This window comes from Paroedura picta, chromosome 12 (assembly GCF_049243985.1).
Source record: "Paroedura picta isolate Pp20150507F chromosome 12, Ppicta_v3.0, whole genome shotgun sequence".
NCBI classification, from domain to species: domain Eukaryota; kingdom Metazoa; phylum Chordata; class Lepidosauria; order Squamata; family Gekkonidae; genus Paroedura; species Paroedura picta.
The window spans coordinates 37,899,440-37,917,504 of record NC_135380.1 but is presented as its reverse complement, the minus strand read 5'-3'; the positions used below and the strand labels follow the sequence as shown (position 1 = coordinate 37,917,504).

General features: G+C 45.3%; 1 protein-coding gene across 7 annotated transcripts in view; it reads left to right on the top strand.

Moving 5' to 3' along the window:
• ASTN2 (astrotactin 2) overlaps window positions 1-18,065 on the top strand; it is a 754,634-nt gene that overhangs the window by 293,292 nt on the left and 443,277 nt on the right. For all 7 annotated transcript variants that reach the window (XM_077305065.1, XM_077305063.1, XM_077305067.1 and 4 more), the window contains one exon: window positions 2,297-2,404. In XM_077305065.1, coding sequence (XP_077161180.1) covers window positions 2,297-2,404 — 108 coding nt within the window. The remainder of the gene's footprint in view (window positions 1-2,296; window positions 2,405-18,065) is intronic.

Sequence of the window (18,065 nt, the reverse complement as noted above, 5' to 3'; positions counted from 1 at the left end):
TTGTAAAGTTAGGGGTAGCAAATTCTCCAGTTATTGAGCAGTGATGTTTCCACATTGTCTCCTACAGCTGTCATCTGCCCTTTTCAAATGGATTTGAATTCAACAGCTCTGATTACTGGAATGTAAAGGCAGAACATGATGGGTGACATAATCTTTATGGTGAATGCCTCTGATTGAAGACAAACCTAAGACATTGCAGTGGAATCTCATGAATTTATGTGCATACCCATTTATGACTGACACTGCCTTAAGAGCATGAACCTTCTTTATATCTGATTGTATTGGTTATCACTGTTTTTGCACTCCGGTATTGCTTCATATATGGAACTTGTATTTTTAAATATAGTTTTTGAAAAAAAAATCACTTTATTATTTCATTTACAGGCCACCAGCTGGCTTGAGGTGGTTCACTTTTGAAATTGTCCCCAGAGTAGTAAAATTAAGAAAGGTGAAATCCTAAGCTATTGAAGTCCAAGTCCCATCTCCTCCCCTTTAATCCACATATGCAGTACTGATTTATTTTAGATGTTTATAACCTCAGTTTCTTCCCCGATGGGGAACTAAAGCAGTTCTTCTCCATTTTATCTTCATAACCCCAACCCTCAGTTGGGCTGACAGACGATGACTGGACCAAGATCATCCAGCAAGTTTCCATGGCAGAGTAGGGATTTGAATGTGTCTCTTGTATTATAGAATTCTAGAAGCAAGTATATTCCTTTGGAATGTGGTGTTGGAGCAGAGTTTTGTGGATACCACAGAATGCCAAAAAGACAAACAAGTGGGCTCTAGACCAAAATCTGAACTCTCTCTAGAAACTAAAATGCTAGCCTCTGCAGATTCCTCTGCCCCCATCACCATTGGAACTGGCTATTCTCTTTGGCTTATGTGGCCATTGATCCCAACAAAAGGCACAACTGGTGGATGGATAACCTGAGATGATATTCTAGGGTAGGGATAGTCAACCTGTGGTCCTCCAGATGTCCATGGAATACAATTCCCATGAGCCCCTGCCAGCAAATATTGGCAGGGGCTCATGGGAATTGTAGTCCATGGACATCTGGAGGACCACAGGTTGACTACCCCTATTCTAGGGCATTTAATCTTTTGATGTTTCTTAAGCTTACAAGACATAAATACAGACCACAGTGAACTAGATGAGCAAAAGCAACTCATGGTACGTTTCCATAAGTTGTGATGCTGGAGACCCTTGTTAAGAAACTGCCATACCAGACTCAGCCACCATATTGTTTCTTTGTCCCATTAGTTTGGCTTGTATTTTCATGATGCCATCAGTGTACTACCTAATCCGAATTTTGTTTTGTCGTCTTGACTGATGAGTAAAAATGGGAATATGAGCTTCTATACTTTGCACAAAAACACAATTTCAGCCCTACTTCCTCATATATTCTGTGATCTTTACCTTGATCTTGTTGTAAGTTTTACTCTTTCCCCCCCATCCCCTGTGAACCAATGGGATGGAATTAATTCAAAAGAAATTCCGTCTAAACATCCGTAAGAAGTTTGTGACAGAGCTGTTTCTCAGTGGAACAGGCTTCCTTGGGAGGTGGTGGGTTCTCCATTTTTGGACATTTTTAAACAGAGGCTGGGAAGCCATCTGACGGAGAGGCTGATTCTGTGAAGGTTCAAGGGGGTGGCAGGTTACAGTGGATGAGCGATAGAGATGCGAGTGTCCTGCACAGTGCAGGGGGTTGGACTAGATGACCCATGAGGCCCCTTCCAACTCTATGATTCTATGTGCCAGCTTCCCCAGTAAATACCTAAAGGGCTCTGTTTTCCTGGTCCCCTGCTCAGAGTAAAAGTTCTCTGATGAGGCCAGTGTTCAACATCAGAGAAAACTACTTCAGTGCTTCAAACTGTTGTGAGTTCCAGAGTGTATCGGTTTCTTTGCTTCAAGAGATTGGAGACTCTTACGGTCCGTGGGGTGGCCCACACTCTTTATTTGTAGTTCCCTCGCCAAAGCATGAAGACTGTATTTCTGTGCAGCGTAGCAAAGGGTTTTTTTTTTTTTTGACAGCCTTTAAATACTTTAATGGCCACAGTCAGCCCCTGGGGGGCTCTTTTCTTTTAACCTTCCTCACAGGCTGAGTTGTGTGCCAGCATTGCTCATGAAGACTTTCATAATTCTGTTTTAACTTGCTTTTCTACTTTCAGCTTTAAAATCATTGGAAAGGGGAATCGTAGGATGACAGACGGTGGGTGAATCCAATGCCATTTTGACTTTTCCTGATGGTTCCTTAACCAACTAACGTCTGCGATGCTGTTTGCTTTCCTGTAGGTGGAATTGGGTTTGGCCGTGCCAAAGGCAACTCTGGTTCAGAAGCAGATGATGAAACTCAGCTGACCTTCTACACCGAGCAGTACAGGAGTCGTCGACGTAGCAAAGGTAAGGATGGGGACCTAGCTGATTGCGCATCCTATGCAGACTTTCATCTTTCTAAGGAGTGTGTTGCTCTGTTTAGGATGATACTGTATATTGCCTTCTTCAGTCTGAAGTTCCTAAGTGCTGGGTCTTCTCTGCTTAGCTCATCTTGGATTTTCTTTGTCTCTTTCCTGAATATGAACTCAATTACTACTAGGGTTGAGTGCTTTGGCGCCCGAAGCGGATGGTCTCGTCCCGCGCAGCCAGTGCCATGCCGTGGGGGGGGGGGGAGGGGAGGGGAGGCGTGGGCATCAATGCCTCCCCCCCTGGCAGTGTGGTGCTGGCTGCACCGGAAGAGACCGGCTGCTTCGGGCGCCAAAGCGCCCAACCCTAAACACAATGGGATTGTGGAGGGGCTTTGTGGGAAATTACTTAAACTGTCTGATGGAAGAAGTGTTTTCAAACATTTTGAGTTTTTCCTGAACTTCTTCCCCAAGCCCCAACATGCCAATACGTTTGGTTTTAACAAAGGGACTGTGATGTTTTGTTTTGGCTTATGGTGTGTTAACTTGGTGCTTCTGAAAGAAAGAAAGCTTGGGGGGGGGGAATCCAGACGTTTATTGACTGGGGAGGGGGAAGAAATGATCTTGTACTATTCTGTGTGTGTGTGTTTGAAGAAGCTTATGCCTTCTCCTTTCCAGACATGGGAGCAGGGAGTTGCCTGATCCATTCCAAGAAACTGCAGTGGCATTTATTTCAGTGATTAGGTATTCACACAAATGCATAGAATATGTTCATTTGGGGCCCAAACTATCTTCGCACCTAGATTCGGCTCACTGATTGTCATTATTTCCATGAAATGCATTGCGTGCCTGGATTGTGCAATCACTCATTTCAAAGAGGAGAAAAGAAAATGGAGTGGAAAAGAGAAATCTCCGTTGCATAAATTTTTAATGGGCTAAGGGGAAGCGTTGTTCTAGATTGTTGGGGAGTCTGCTAAGAATGTCTATGAGAAGCTAGTTCAAGGTAGAAGACGGCAACTTGAATCCTGGCAAGAGGTTTCAACTTCCCCTATTCGGAAAGGGTTGAGCAGAACAATCTTCCATTTTCCTAGCATTCTGGATAATAGGTTAGGAATCCATTTGCTGCTCAATATTTTGTATTGTTATCACAGTAGTTTAATTCCTGCAGTGCTTTGTGTCCTTTGAAATAGCATGCTTACCTAAATGCAGAAAGTTTGTGATCAGCATTCTCTCCCCCCACCCCCCTTTCTTTCAAAGCAGCCAGGTGCCGCAGATTATTAGGAAGGGGACTGAAAATAGGATAACCAATATTGTAAAGTCCCTGTTTAGATCTAAAGTGTGGCCTCATTTAGAATATTGCATACAGTTTGAGTCTCAAAAAAGATACTGAGGAACTGGAGAAGAATGCTGAAGAGGGCAACCAAGTTATCAAAGCAGCTTTCCTAAGATTAAGAGCAATGGGACTTTTTGGTTTAGAAAATGGAAGGGTTGGGGGGAGACATGTGTTTCAAAAATTATGCACTTTTTCTTCATTCCCAAATAATAGATCTTGGGGCCACCCAGAACATTCAATGGATAGTAGATTCAGAACGGATAAAAGGAAATATTTCTTTACTCAGTACATACTTAAATTGTTGCCTCACTGCCAGTAGGTAGAGTGATAGCCACTAGTATGGATGGCTTTTTAAAAAGAGGATTAGATAGGTTCCTGCAACATGAGTTTATCCATGGCTGTTAGGGCTCGCAGGGATCAAGGATTTCAGCAACTGAGAGATATGGCAGGTATGTCTGTGGGAGGAGGCTGGACAAAAGAAATAATGTGAGATCTTTTCACACCCTTAGAGATTGCAAGGACATGCCCAATACAGGTATTCTCCCAACCCTTCTAACCTCCAGCCCATCCCTAGGAATACAGAGATGGAGGCTAGGGTTGTTAACCTGACCGACTCCGATACTGATGCTGAGCAACCCTAGGTCAATTAACCACAAAGCCTTGACTCTGCTAACTTACTTTGCAGAGAATGAGGTAGACCTGATGTTTGTGACAGAGACCTGGGTGAGGAAGGGTGAAACTGTCACCCTGAAAGAACATTCCCCTTCTGGGTTCTTGGTCCTCCATTAGTCACAGACCTTGGAGCAGGAGGGGGGAATTGTGACATTACTAGTTTGGGAGGCTTACTCCTTCAGGGCACTCCCTGCACTGTCGAGCCAAGGCTGTGCATGTGTTGGCTTTGGATGGGACTCAGCCAAGGGCTTAGCCATTTGGTTGGTGTACCGCCAACTTCACTTCCAGATGCCCAGTTGGGCCTGTTAGAGGCGGTAGCCACTTGGGTGTTTTGGATGATTTTAATGTCCCTGCAGAACTGCCATTTTCTGGTAATGGCCCAGTCTTAGTGTCATGGCTTCACTAGGGCTCTTGCAGTTTATTGCTGGTGAAGTAACGACAGACATGAAGTTTGCTTCTCTCAGTGCTTGTCTTTCTCTCCCCTCTCTTTGCTGAGAAGCCAGCCTTTATTCAGTTCACAGATTAATAGAAACTTTGCCGCACATGTTGAAGGACAGAAGTTTGCCGAAGCTTATAGCTATGTACACATTCAATTGTAATCAGATTTTAACAAGCTGTGTTTGGACCTTGAGTGGAATTTCCATTGAGATCAGCTCGTTGTAGAAAAAACATGGTTTTCTGGTGATTTTCCAAGAGACCAGAGACTGACCTTTCAGCCCTATTCTTTGACTGGGTGTGCCCAACAGTGAAGAGCAGAGACTGAATATGGCAAATAGTCTCTACATGCTTGTCCCACCCATCAGGCAGGCCATGCCATGTGGGCACATTTTGGTCCATTTGCAGAGACTTATGGATCTGGATGTATTCCTGAATGTTCTGTGGGACATGATGCCTCCTGATGACTCATTGGATGGGCTGGTTGATTATTAGTACAACTGGTCATTGGCTGCTATCAATGGCTAACACCCTCTCTGCCCCTGCTTCAAGCATGCTTCCAGGTATATGGAAGAGCTACGTGAGAGCAAACAGGACCTGAGATGGCTAGACTTGCAAAGAGGTTTTCAAAACCTCTTATAGGATGCTTCTGAAAGTCTATGAGATGGTGGTGAAAACTGCAAAATATGAATTCTGTGCAGTCTCCATTTTGTCAGCTTGGTGCAAGTTTTTAGGGTAATTTGGTCTTTAAACTTCCTCGAGAAAGGGTGCCAAAATAATAGACAGTTGGATATCAGCTACGAGGCATTTGCAAGCTTTTTTTTCCGGTTAAAATCTTGATGTTCTGCCATGATCTCCCCCCAACTATTGATAAGGTAAGGGAACTAGAGTGCCCTTGGCTTCCTTTGGAGGGGGTATTTGATGGCTTCAGGCGGCTCACGCTGACTGAAGTGGATAGGTTGCTAGCATCAGTGAGTCCAACCACCCTGCCTCTCATGGCTGCTTAAAAGAAGTGATGAGAGAGTAGGAAGCCCTCTTCGGCAGATAATCAGTTTCTCCCTCCCAACAGTGCTAAAGGAGGGTAGTAGTTTGCCCTTACTGGAAAAAGATACCTAGATCAGCAGTATCCAACCTGCTACTGCCCCATCCCACACCTAGCGTTTCTGGGGAAGGTGATCTGGGGAAGGTGATTGAAAGGGCTTCCACAGACCAGTTATTGGCATATGTAGAGGAAGCTTCAGTTTTGGACTCATTTCAGTCTGGCTTCCAGCGTGACCATGGGGTGGAGACAGTGCTGGTCGCTCTGATAGATGACCTCCAATGACAGATGGATTGAGGTGGACTAGCACTGCTCATGATGTTAGATCTCACAGTAGTGTTTGACAAGTTTTTTGCTTCTTGCCTTGCTTTTGAGGATATGGGAAATGGCCTTTACAGTGGCTGGCCTCCTTTCTCCAAGGTCATAGGCAGAAAATCGCAGTTGGGGAGAACCAATTGTATTGCTGTCAACTCTCTTGCAGAGTACCACGGGATATGATTCCCTCCCCAACTTTTATTTAGCATCTTTATACATCCTCCCTGGAGAAGAGCCTAATGCTGGGAGCGATTGAGGGCAAAAGAAGAAGGGGACGACAGAGAATGAGGTGGCTGGATGGAGTCACTGAAGCAGTAGGTGCAAATTTAAATGGACTCCGGGGAATGATAGAGGACAGGAAGGCCTGGAGGATCATTGTCCATGGGGTCGCGATGGGTCAGACACGACTTCGCACCTAACAACAACAATACACCCTCTTGCCTAGCTTGTCCGACAGTTTGGTCTGGGATGACCCAGCTCTGTCTCCTGATGAACAGCCTCCCGGACTCACCTTGAGTAGTTCTACAAGTGGTGATGGGATGGATCGAGCGAAATCACCTGGAACTCAGCCCTCCACAGACAAGAGGTCCTATGGCTGGTAGGAAAGGACTAGATGAGGAAGCATGCCTACCCTGCCTGGATGGTGTGCAGCTTACAGCTGTGCATGAAACCAGGGATCTGGGCATGATATTTGATGTCTTGCTTGCAATGGAGGCACAGATCATACTGACGGAAGGTTGGGGCATTTGCAGCTAATGTGTGAGTAACTTAATGAAATGCACATGTTCAGTGACCTTTGGCTTCCTAGGCCAATGTTTAATGAAATTATTAAAACAAAATGACATGGGTTACAAGAGCAGATGGCAGTGATGTGGTTTCAGCAGCAATTGCTACTGCAGTGTTTTATTTTCTTGTTCCTATTTCCCAGTGGTTTTGTGTGTGGGTGTGTGTTTTTAAATAAAATGCCCCTCTTCTCCCATGCACTTAGATTCACTCTGCTTCCTAGGGTAGCCATTTGGAGCTGTGCCTGCTGTCCTGTGTCAGAATCCCAAAGGGACCCAGAGGCTCAAAAAGATCCATGCATCAATTCACAACAACAACAACAACAACAACAACAGTGGCATTAAAACACAGGATTAAAAATAAATTTCTGCAGCACTGTTTTAATGGCGACAAAATGCTGACCCTGAGGAACAGTAGAATTCCAGTTCTTATTTTGGCACGTATTGTCCTTCTGTCCTCTCCATAGCTGAGGACATGTCACTTTTTCTGCTTGTCCCAATTATTCTCTTTGCATAAATCACCCTCCCCTCAAAACTTTCCTTTAGTGGAAGGCCCATCCACCGTTCTCTTTCCCCCATCTTGGCTCTCTTTGCCTTTCCTTTCTTTCCAGAAAGGACTTTTCTGGTATGAATTCAGTGAGTCTCCAATTCTGCTTACAAAGAAGCAGAATCAACTTAGGAATCATAGAATCATAGAGTTGGAAGGGGCCATACAGGCCATCTAGTCCAACCCCCTGCTCAACGCAGGATCAGCCCCAAGCATCCTAAAGCATCCAAGAAAAGTGTGTATCCAACCTTTGCTTGAAGACTGCCAGTGAGGGGGAGCTCACCACCCCCTTAGGCAGCCTATTCCACTGCTGGAATTCCACAGTCAGAACTACTCTGACTGTGAAATTTTTTTTCCTGATATCTAGCCTATATCATTGTATAAGGAGTGAAGGGAAAACTTTAAAATAGTAACTGCAGCCGCAATCCGTAATTGGATGAGGCTCCTGGTTCCTGTTATGGAACTGACCCATCCTTGGAGGCAGCTGATTGTTGACCATGATGCTCTGTGGTTGATTTTGTAGTGGACTGCTTGCGGTGGCTCTTTGCAGCATGATGGCCGTGAGAGACGGCAGAACAGAGTTTTCCTTGACTTTTCTTTCTCCTACGCCTGCTGCAGTGGGACAGAGGACAATGACTGAAGATCCTGCAGTGCCGACTGGAATGGACACGGTGGCAGGTTTTTAATTAGGTGTGGGTTCCTCCATGCTGTGTCTCCTGGCAAAGCAGCCTTTCCGCATTTAAAGCAGAGCCTGTCCAATTTTCTTTTCATCAACCACTGTGGAATGAGTAATAGAAGTTCAAGCATGCCTAAAGTGAACAGATCCTATATGAAGCACTGATATCGCATAGAACCCCATGCACCGCTGTTTGTAGATGTTGCCATTCTATCAGTGTATAACTAGGGGGAATAGCAATATGTAGACTATTGGAAGATAACTAATATTTGTCTTTCATAAATATATCTAACTTCCTCAAGAGCACAGTGCCTTTTTGGGGTCCTGCAGGTGTTCCAGTAAGGTGCTGGGTGGCACCTTCTTTGCAGAAGCAATCTGTGATTGGTAGAAGAGAAGAAGAAGAAGAAGAAGAAGAAGAAGAAGAAGAAGAAGAAGAAGAAGAAGAAGAAGAAGAAGAAGAAGAAGAAGAAGAAGAAGAAGAAGAAGAAGAAGAAGAAGAAGAAGAAGAAGAAGAAGAAGAAGAAGAAGAAGAAGAAGAAGAAGAAGAAGAAGAAGAGAAGAAGAAGAAGAAGAAGAAGAAGAAGAAGAAGAAGAAGAAGAAGAAGAAGAAGAAGAAGAAGAAGAAGAAGAAGAAGAAGAAGAAGAAGAAGAAGAAGAAGAAGAAGAAGAAGAAGAAGAAGAAGAAGAAGAAGAAGAAGAAGAAGAAGAAGAAGAAGAAGAAGAAGAAGAAGAAGAAGAAGAAGAAGAAGAAGAAGAAGAAGAAGAAGAAGAAGAAGAAGAAGAAGAAGGAAGAAGAAGAAAAGAAGAAGAAGAAGAAGAAGAAGAAGAAGAAGAAGAAGAAGAAGAAGAAGAAGAAGAAGAAGAAGAAGAAGAAGAAGAAGAAGAAGAAGAAGAAGAAGAAGAAGAAGAAGAAGAAGAAGAGTTGGTTCTTATATGCCGCTTTTCCCTACCCGAAGGAGGCTCAAAGCGGCTTACAGTCGCCTTCCCATTCCTCTCCCCACAACAGACACCCTGTGGGGTGGGTGAGGCTGAGAGAGCCCTGATATCACTGCTCAGTCAGAACAGTTTTATCAGTGCCGTGGCGAGCCCAAGGTCACCCAGCTGGTTGCATGTGGGGGAGCGCAGAATCAAACCTGGCATGCCAGATTAGAAGTCCGCACTCCTAACCACTACACCAAACTGGCTCTCTGTACCATTACAGGGAAGGCTATATTTGTGGTAGCTGTCTGCTTAACTTCAGCAGATGAATGAAAACCACAGACAATGATATCACCTGCTGGGCAGATTCATATGGGGGAAATGGAGCTATTCAGACATAGACATCAGGTCCTTTGGTATTTCAGCAACGTCCAGAAGTATCTTTCATAGCTGCTAGAATTCAACATAGGATGGGGTTGTTTTAATGGTGGACAGTTCAAGCATAATCCATATCCAGAACTCTTTTGTCTTGAAAGGGGATCCGGTTTGAAAAGAGGAGTAGGAAAATACTTGGGAGGAGAGATTCATCAGGGGCTACTAGCCCTTGATGACTAAAGGGCATCTCCACATTCAGGGGAAGCTTTCCTCTGATGTTACCTCCCGGGTCTGGATTAGTGCTCCTAAGCTTGGAGGTTCCTCTCAGTCACCATGCCTAGTAGCCATTGATAGACTTAACCTCCATGAACATATTGAATTCCCTTTTAAAGTTGTTTATTCCTGAGGCCATCACTACCTCTTCTGTCATTAATTCTTTAAATACCAGGGCTGGGACACAACATCAGAGGGGGAAACCTCAGCCTCTGTGTCCTGTGGCTTGACCATCCAGAGTGAATGCTGGACTAAATGGATCACTATATTGATCTAACAGGGCTCCGCTGCTGTGCGTATGTGCATATTTTTTTACCCTTAGATGCCTATGCCCCTCAAAGAGCTTTACGCTCCGCCACCACCAACCGGCTAATTTTCCCTGACCCTAAAGAAGCCCGCCTGGCCTCAACCAGGGCCCGAACCTTCCCTGTCCTGGCCTCCACCTGCTGGAATGAGCTCCCTGTTTCCATTGGCTGCAGAGGAGAGGACACGCAGTAATGGGTTTAAACTACAAATACCACGATATAGGCTATGTATCAGGAAAAATTTTTTCACAGTCAGAGTATTTCAGCAGTGGAATAGGCTGCCTAAGGAGGTGGTGAGCTCCCACTCACTGGCAGTCTTCAAGCAAAGGTTGGATACACACTTTTCTTGGATGCTTTAGGATGCTTTGGGCTGATCCTGCATTGAGCAGGTGGTTGGGCTAGATGGCCTGTGTAGCCCCTTCCAACTCTATGATTCTATGATTCTAGGGGGTAAGGGCCCTAAAGGAGCTAAAACAGTTCCGCAGGGCCTGGAAAAGAGAGCTCTTTTGCAAAGCATTTGGTTGAGACCAAGCGAAACCAGCAACATCTACAGTAGGATTGTGCACTTTGGCTGCTGAAGCTGCCGTTCAAGCCTGTGGCGGCCAGTGCGCCAGTCGGCACCTGCATGCAGGCTCAGAGTGTGCCTGCATGCGGTCACCAACTTAGCAGGGTTACTGAGGTGGATCACAATATTTGAGCAGAGTCAGTCTTCTTAGACTTTTGCGAGCTGCACAGGGGCATTACAATACTGGCTGTTTTATTCCCCGTCCCTTTCCTAGTCATCCCTAATAGAGTTTGCCTTTTTCACTGCTGCAGCACAGGGGGCTGACTTTCTTTGAGCTGTGACCTCAAGATCTTTTCCCCTCTCAGCCTCAACGAGTTCAGATCGCAGTAGCCTATCCTTGAAGTTGCGGTTTCTCGTCTCTCCCACTTAGAAACCTCTTTGTGTCTGACTAATTCTATCCACACTTGGGTGGCGCTTGCATTTTTCTTTCTCCCTGTTTTGCTGGGCTGTGCAGACTTTTCCTCTCTCGGCTGTAATCTGGTAGCTTCCATTGTCAGGATAACACACTGAGGCAAGGCCTCCTTGGGTCTCTTGGGAGCTGTATTATTGCCTCATAAACCAGCCCTGCCATCCCATTATAGCCTAATTAAGACCGTGGGGATTTAGGTTCCTCTTGTCCAGTGATAACTTCCACATTCTGCCTTGCTGAGATAAGGAAGTTCCAGTATTGTTCCAGGGCTCGCAGCAGATCCTTCCATTGGTTTTTCTTCTTTTTCAAAGGAGAATGAGAGGACGGAGATGCTTGAGCCTACAGGATGCCCAATTCTTCCCTTGATTTGCAGCAGTTTTGTTTTTTTTAATGACAAATTAGGGGAGCCCAATTATCCGCCTCGGCTTTGCATCGGCTGCTGCGTCTTGATTCTCTCCCTCCCTCTCTCTCTCTCTCTCTCCAGCTCTTAGAACCTTCTGAGGGCTGTTAAAGGAATGTGAATCTGGGCTTTGATCTGCTTCTGTATTTGGTGTTTAAAACAAGACCCTTTAGAAGGGAAAATTAGGTATTCGGAATCTGTTACAAATGCAGAAGCTTTGCTCTGATCCTCTTTTGCCTCCAGGGGTAACGGACACTTTATGATTTGAGAGGAAAGCAAATGAAATGTGGAATGGGAAATTTGGGGTAGCAATTCTCTCTCTCTCTCGGTCTCTCTCTCTCTTTCCCCCTCCCTTTTGCCTTTCACGAAAATGCACAGAAATGTGAGGACTAAGCAACCAAGGTGCAGAGTAGCAACAGGTACTGACTACCAAAAGCACCCTCTCACAGACTGAGATGCACATTCTCCTTTTCTGCCCCCTTCCCATTCCGGCCTGCACTTAGCCTGGCATCAATTTCACCAACTCTTAGTGATTCTTGCTGATTGAAACATGATGCTGGCCTTGCAAAACACAGCAGTAGCAGCAGAAGCAACAAAAACAACAATTTTGCCATGGGACTTTGCACATGCCCAGTTTGAACAAGGATATTATCCATGGTTACAACACACTGTAGCATGTGTGGTTTCTTTGCAGTCCTTGGAAGCATTTTTCACTCTAGCCAGTTTGGTGTAGTGGTTAGGAGTGCGGACTTCTAATCTGGCATGCCGGGTTCGATTCTGCACTCCCTCACATGCAGCCAGCTGGGTGACCTTGGGCTCGCCACAGCACTGATAAAATTGTTCTGACCGAGCAGTGATACCAGGGCTCTCTCAGCCTCACCCTCCCCACAGGGTGTCTGTTGTGGGGAGAGGAATGGGAAGGCGACTGTAAGCCGCTTTGAGCCTCCTTTGGGTAGGGAAAAGCGGCATATAAGAACCAACTCTTCTTCTTCTTCTTCTAGCATAACATTTAAATTGAGACTACGTTAGTAAATCATCCCTTGTTGAAACACATAAGCACAAGGAGACAGGCATGTTGGGTTTTGTTGGTTACAGCAGGGGTAGTCAACCTGTGGTCCTCCAGATGTTTATGGACTACAATTCCCATGAGCCCCTGCCAGCATTTGCTGGCAGGGGCTCATGGGAATTGTAGTCCATAAACATCTGGAGGACCACAGGTTGACTACCCCTGGGTTACAGGGCATAGGTGTTTTGTGTAAAAATGGGCTTTAGTGTGCCACAGGTTTTCCCCCCTCCCTTCCCTATATTGTGCTCAGATAGGACCCCCTGCCCCCAACTGGGCATGGTACAACTATTTTCTTGCCTCTGCTAGCTTTTGGACTGGATTAACACATGCAGATTGCACAAGGACTGGGCCACTTTGTCCTGTAGATTGGAAACACCATTATGGAATGTTCACTCATATTTAGAACTAGCGAACATTCCTCCCTGATCAGCCTCGCAAAGAGTTTATCAACCATATTGAGACTTGAAGTTCTGACACAGGGTGGCAGTCATAACCACAAAATGGCTGCTAGAGGAGTCGTCGCCAATGACAAAATGTCAGATAGTGAGATTGTGCATAACTCTAATGGCAACTTTGCAACATTTCAGGCCTAAACTCTGTTTAACTGGACACCTTTTTAATCTGCACAGCCAGTTAGATCCCCATTGGCCAATCAGAAGGCCTGCAGGGCAGAAGACCCATCCACTACACTTGGTGGGTACTAGGAAAAGTGCTGATGCCTAGTACCCACGGGTGGCATATGCCGAAGATCCCTGAGCCAGTCTAACACAATGAAACATTTTATCCTAGTTCTTTGCCTGCCTTGCTGTTTTTCTGTGTGTAAGGAATTTTTAAGCACATGAGAACATTAGGAAGCGGTTTCCTCTAGTGATGCACTCAATTCTAAGACTTTATTCTGCTTCAGATGCAGATAAGGATTTAATTTACGGAAAAGTCCCCAAGATAACCTCATGTCATATTCAAACATACTAAGAATCGGTTTGAGTAAAGTAAAGCTGGTTAGTTTTCTCTGTTCCCTGTGTGAAATGTAGATTAATAGGACAAATTGACATTACACAGCCATTTATAAGCCCTGGTTTGATCAAATCCCGGTAAGTTATAATATCAGAACATGATACAGTCCAAACTGGGGTTCCAGACTAGGTTTGTAGCTTATTTGCTTACCACAGTTGGTTCTGGTTCACATTTGCTGTGATATCTGAATAGACTTCACTGTCACAGTACTCCCCTTACAGCTGCAAGAACACAGATGGGGGATGAAGAAAGAAGGGAAGAACCAGACAAAGCGTGGATTTGTTACTTACACCTGGTAGAGCTTCTTGCCCAAGACACCATCTCAACAAGGGCTGTGTTCCTTTAGTTTCAGGCAGCACCCTGCACACATCAAGCTTGCCACATTCCAATCTATCATAAACCAACAACAATAACAACAAAACCCCCAGTGTGAAACAAAAATATTCCCAAGTACCTCTTTATGTAAATAAATGTGGTAATAGTTCATAAAACCACATGATAATGGACCAGCCAGCTAGCCAGCCACACACACACACATTCTTGAATAGTTTTATCATTTTCCCCAACAGAGGGTGTGCGTTTAAGTGTGAGTTTATGAGAGACAATTCAGTTGTGTTGCTTTTAATTTTGCTTGCGGTCAGATATCAGTGTGTGCAATGCTGCTGAGCCCAAACTTGCTCTTCCCCATCTTTTGACACATGAGCAAGGACATTATCCGGATACTCCCTGGTTGCTGAGTGAGGAATAGCGAGGGCATGTGGTAAGCCACATGGTTGGTAGCACCAGAAGTGCACCCCCAGGAAATCAGGAAGTGTGGCAGGACATGTGAAGAAGCAGTCTTTCAGAAATCATGCTTTAAGAAGACTTTTAGGTAGACATTTTGATGGTTGAGCTCTGTAGCGTGTTGCCTACCTGATGCCCCTGGGGAGGGGACTGATAACATATTAACTCTTCAGATAAAGCTTTATCCGGAGGCAGAATATGGGCGGTTGTGGAGTTATTTGTACAAGTGGTTTTGGTACTGCATGGATATCTCTGTGTGGGATCCTTGCCTGTGGCTGCTTGAAAGGCAGCCTGGAATTGATAACTCTCTTCCTGGCTGCTGAATCCTCCCCTTCTTCAGATGACTTGATGTGATAAAGCGTAAATCGGAGCCCATGTGCACACTAATACCTCCGCAAGCTTCCCCTTGTCTGCTTGCTATTGTAGTGGCAGCTGCATCACTCTGTTGGTCATACAGGAAGGATAACTTAGATTAAACATAGATGCTGGGGGGGGGGGACCTGTGGTGGCTGTCAAAGTGATTCGGCGGAGTTTGGTACCTGATACAGGTGGGAAATGTTCTTTTTGAAGGATTCTCCTTCAAAATGGGATGGATCATTTATTGGATCTGCTTTAACAATAGAGTCTTCTGCCACCGACTAGAACAACAGTTGTCAGACTTTAGCAAGATGGGGATCCGTGTTTTGATTTTTAAAGTGTCACAAATTAAAAGCCCTCCTCTTCGCTCTCATCTCTACTTGCCATACTCCAGGAAGTGAGTCTGTCTGTCTTGAAAAAAAAAAAAAAACCTGACTTAGAGGCTGATTCACTGAACTGCATTGGGAAAGAGCCTGGGAAAACTTTCAGAATTGCTCAGAGTGGGGGAGGGAACAAGCCAATATCCCATGAAACCTTAATTTCCAGTATTCAACTGAAAACTAGCTTTGAGTATTGTTGCATGCAGAGGCATTTTAGAATACCTCTGCCTTTATGGTTAAACTGGGAACAAAGCCTATTTTAAAAATGGGTCAAGGAAAAACGGCACCAGCTAGTGAGGGGGGTCTCTGGGCAGGCATCGTGAAGTGCGCCCAGCGGGTTCTGTCACCCTCCCAGCAGCAAGGAGAATGGTGTGTGGTGTGTGGTGAAGCAGAGTGCAGACAAGCCATCTTCACCTCTAATGAAAGAGGGACACAATAGAGTGCATTTTTAGTAAAAGTAGGTGGATATTAGCTGATATTTTGGGCACCAGGAAGGTTGGGAGCACTGGGTATCATTGGAGAGTGTGGCCAGCCAGACCCCCTGGCCTTCTGAACAATCAGGGAGATAGGGAGCTCTGGGCATCTTGGTGGAGCATGGCCAGCTGGCCTCCCTGGCCTTTCTGGCAGCCAGGAAGGTGGGGAACTCTGGGAATCATGGTGGAGCTTGGCCAGCTGGCCTCCCTCACCTTCCAGGATGCCCAGAAGGCAGGGATCACCAAGCATCATGGTGGAGTGTGGCTTGCTGGCCTGCCTTGCCTTCCATGGAGCCAAGAAGTTAGGGATTGCTGGGCATCATGTTGGAGTGTGGCCAGCTGGCCTGCCTTACTTTCCTGGGAATCAGGAAGGTGGGGACTGCTGGGCATCACAGTGCAGCATGACCTGTTGACCTCCCTTTCCTTCCTGGAAGTTTGGAAAAAGAAGAGCAATGGGTGTCATGGCGGAATGTTGCCAGCTGGCTTTTCTTGTCTTCCAAGCAGTCAAAAAGGCAAGGAACACTGGCCAGTCAGCCTTCCTCACCTTCCTGGAAGGCAGGGAGTATTATGAGCTCTGGCAGAGCACAGCCAGGTGGCCTCCCTCACCTTCCTGACTGCCAGAAGGTCAGGGAGCATGGCGGACCCATGGTAGCCTTCTTTGCTCTCCCCCAGCTTGTCTTCCCCCAGTTCTGTGGCTCATTTTATGCTGGCTCTTTCTTGAAGTGGTGTGGAGGAGGAGGAGAATGTCTGATGGGCCCTTAGTGGGGGAATGCCTTCCCAGTGAGGGCCAATCAGAGGGATAGCATGTTATCAGAAGGACCATAAGCTTTTTATATGGTATGATTCTTTGTATTGGAAGTTAATAGAAAAACTTACTATGACAACTGTTAGGTCTATATAGCTTGGGGGCAGTAGGTAACTTTCATAGGACTGTACTATGTGATCCCAGCAACTCTTCAATGTGCAATGAGATGATTTGGAAGTACAGTGAAGTGGTTGGGAAGAATGACAATTAATGGTGGTAATGGACCTTGAAGTTAGATCTTCCTCTCAAGGCCTGTTCTCTTTGCCCCCATCTTGAGAGGTGAAGTGGTAGCAGGTAGGGATCGAGCATTTTCTGTGGTGGCACCTTGCTTTTGGAACCCCACCTATCCTTGAGGTGTGTCTGGCACCAACTTCAGAAGAAGAAGAGTTGGTTCTTATATGCCGCTTTTCCCTACCCGAAGAAGAAGTCGCTCAAAGCGACTTAGTCGCCTTCCCATTCCTCTCCCCACAACAGACCCCCTGTGGGGTGGGTGAGGCTGAGAGAGCCCTGATATCACTGCCCGGTCAGAATTTTGTCAGTGCTGTGGCGAGCCCAAGGTCACCCAGCTGGTTGCATTGAACCTGGCATGCCAGATTAGAAGTCCGCACTCCTAACCACTACACCAAACTCGCTCTTTAATTTAGGTGTCATGTCACAATACATTTTTAACAGGATTTAGTTAAGGCTTTATCTATGCTTTCAGATTTAAATAGGCTGCTGTGTTTTATGGATGGCTTTTTTGCTGCTTACATCCAATGACAGGATGTATTTTAGCCGTTTGTATTTTGTACTGTAGTGTTTAATTGTACGCTACCTTTAACAGGACTCTGAAGAAATGCCATACAAATATTCTAAATAAATAATAAACATGCACCTTGCTTGGAAAGAGAGCAAAAGTAGATTCTGTCCTCTGAGGAGGAGAGTCCCTGCACCATCCCTACAAAAAAGATGTTTTTTTGTATGTTATCAGGATGGACACAAAAGGAGCTCTTCCTTACAAAGAACTCACAAACTGGTTTGCGAAATGCCAGACTAGATCATCAGAATGCATTGACTTCCAGAAGCATTTGTGGTAATTTCTGGGTTTCTTCGCCTCCTCCAGTTGTAGTGAAGGGTTGAATAGTTCCATTGCTGCATTTGCCCTAGATGTTTACAGCCCAGCATCTAGAAACAGCACAGGTCACAGTCTTGCTTGAACTGTGGTATTGTAGGCTGCAATAGAGGTTTCACATGTTTGAGTACCTCCTCCTGCCTATAACTCCTCTGAAAAGCTAGCCATTCTTTTCTGCCTAGCCTCCACTGTAACCCACTTTCATACAGGTGAATGGCATAGTAATAAAGAGGCACATGAATCAGTTCTTGGCACAAAATCCATTAAAGGGAAAGGATGGAGACTTAAAAACCTGTGATTGTAACAAAGGGCGGTATTTTTCACGGGATAGAAGAAAAATCCCCAGTACAGCCTAAGGGGACATTTTCATTTATAGGATAACCTACTCTGCATTAGCAGCAGAAATATCAAATTCTCCTAAGGTGGTGCATTCTCAGACTACCACCTGTAGAAACATTCAAAAAGAAAACAGAAGTTACAGTAAGTTTACAGGCGGTAGTAAGGTTTACCGAACAGGTCTGTAAATAGTGTTACTATATCTTTAAGTTTACTTCCTGCTTTGTTGCTTTGACTTGGGAAGTACTCATTTCAGTGGGTAAAGAAAGTAGTCATTTCATTGGGTAAAGAAA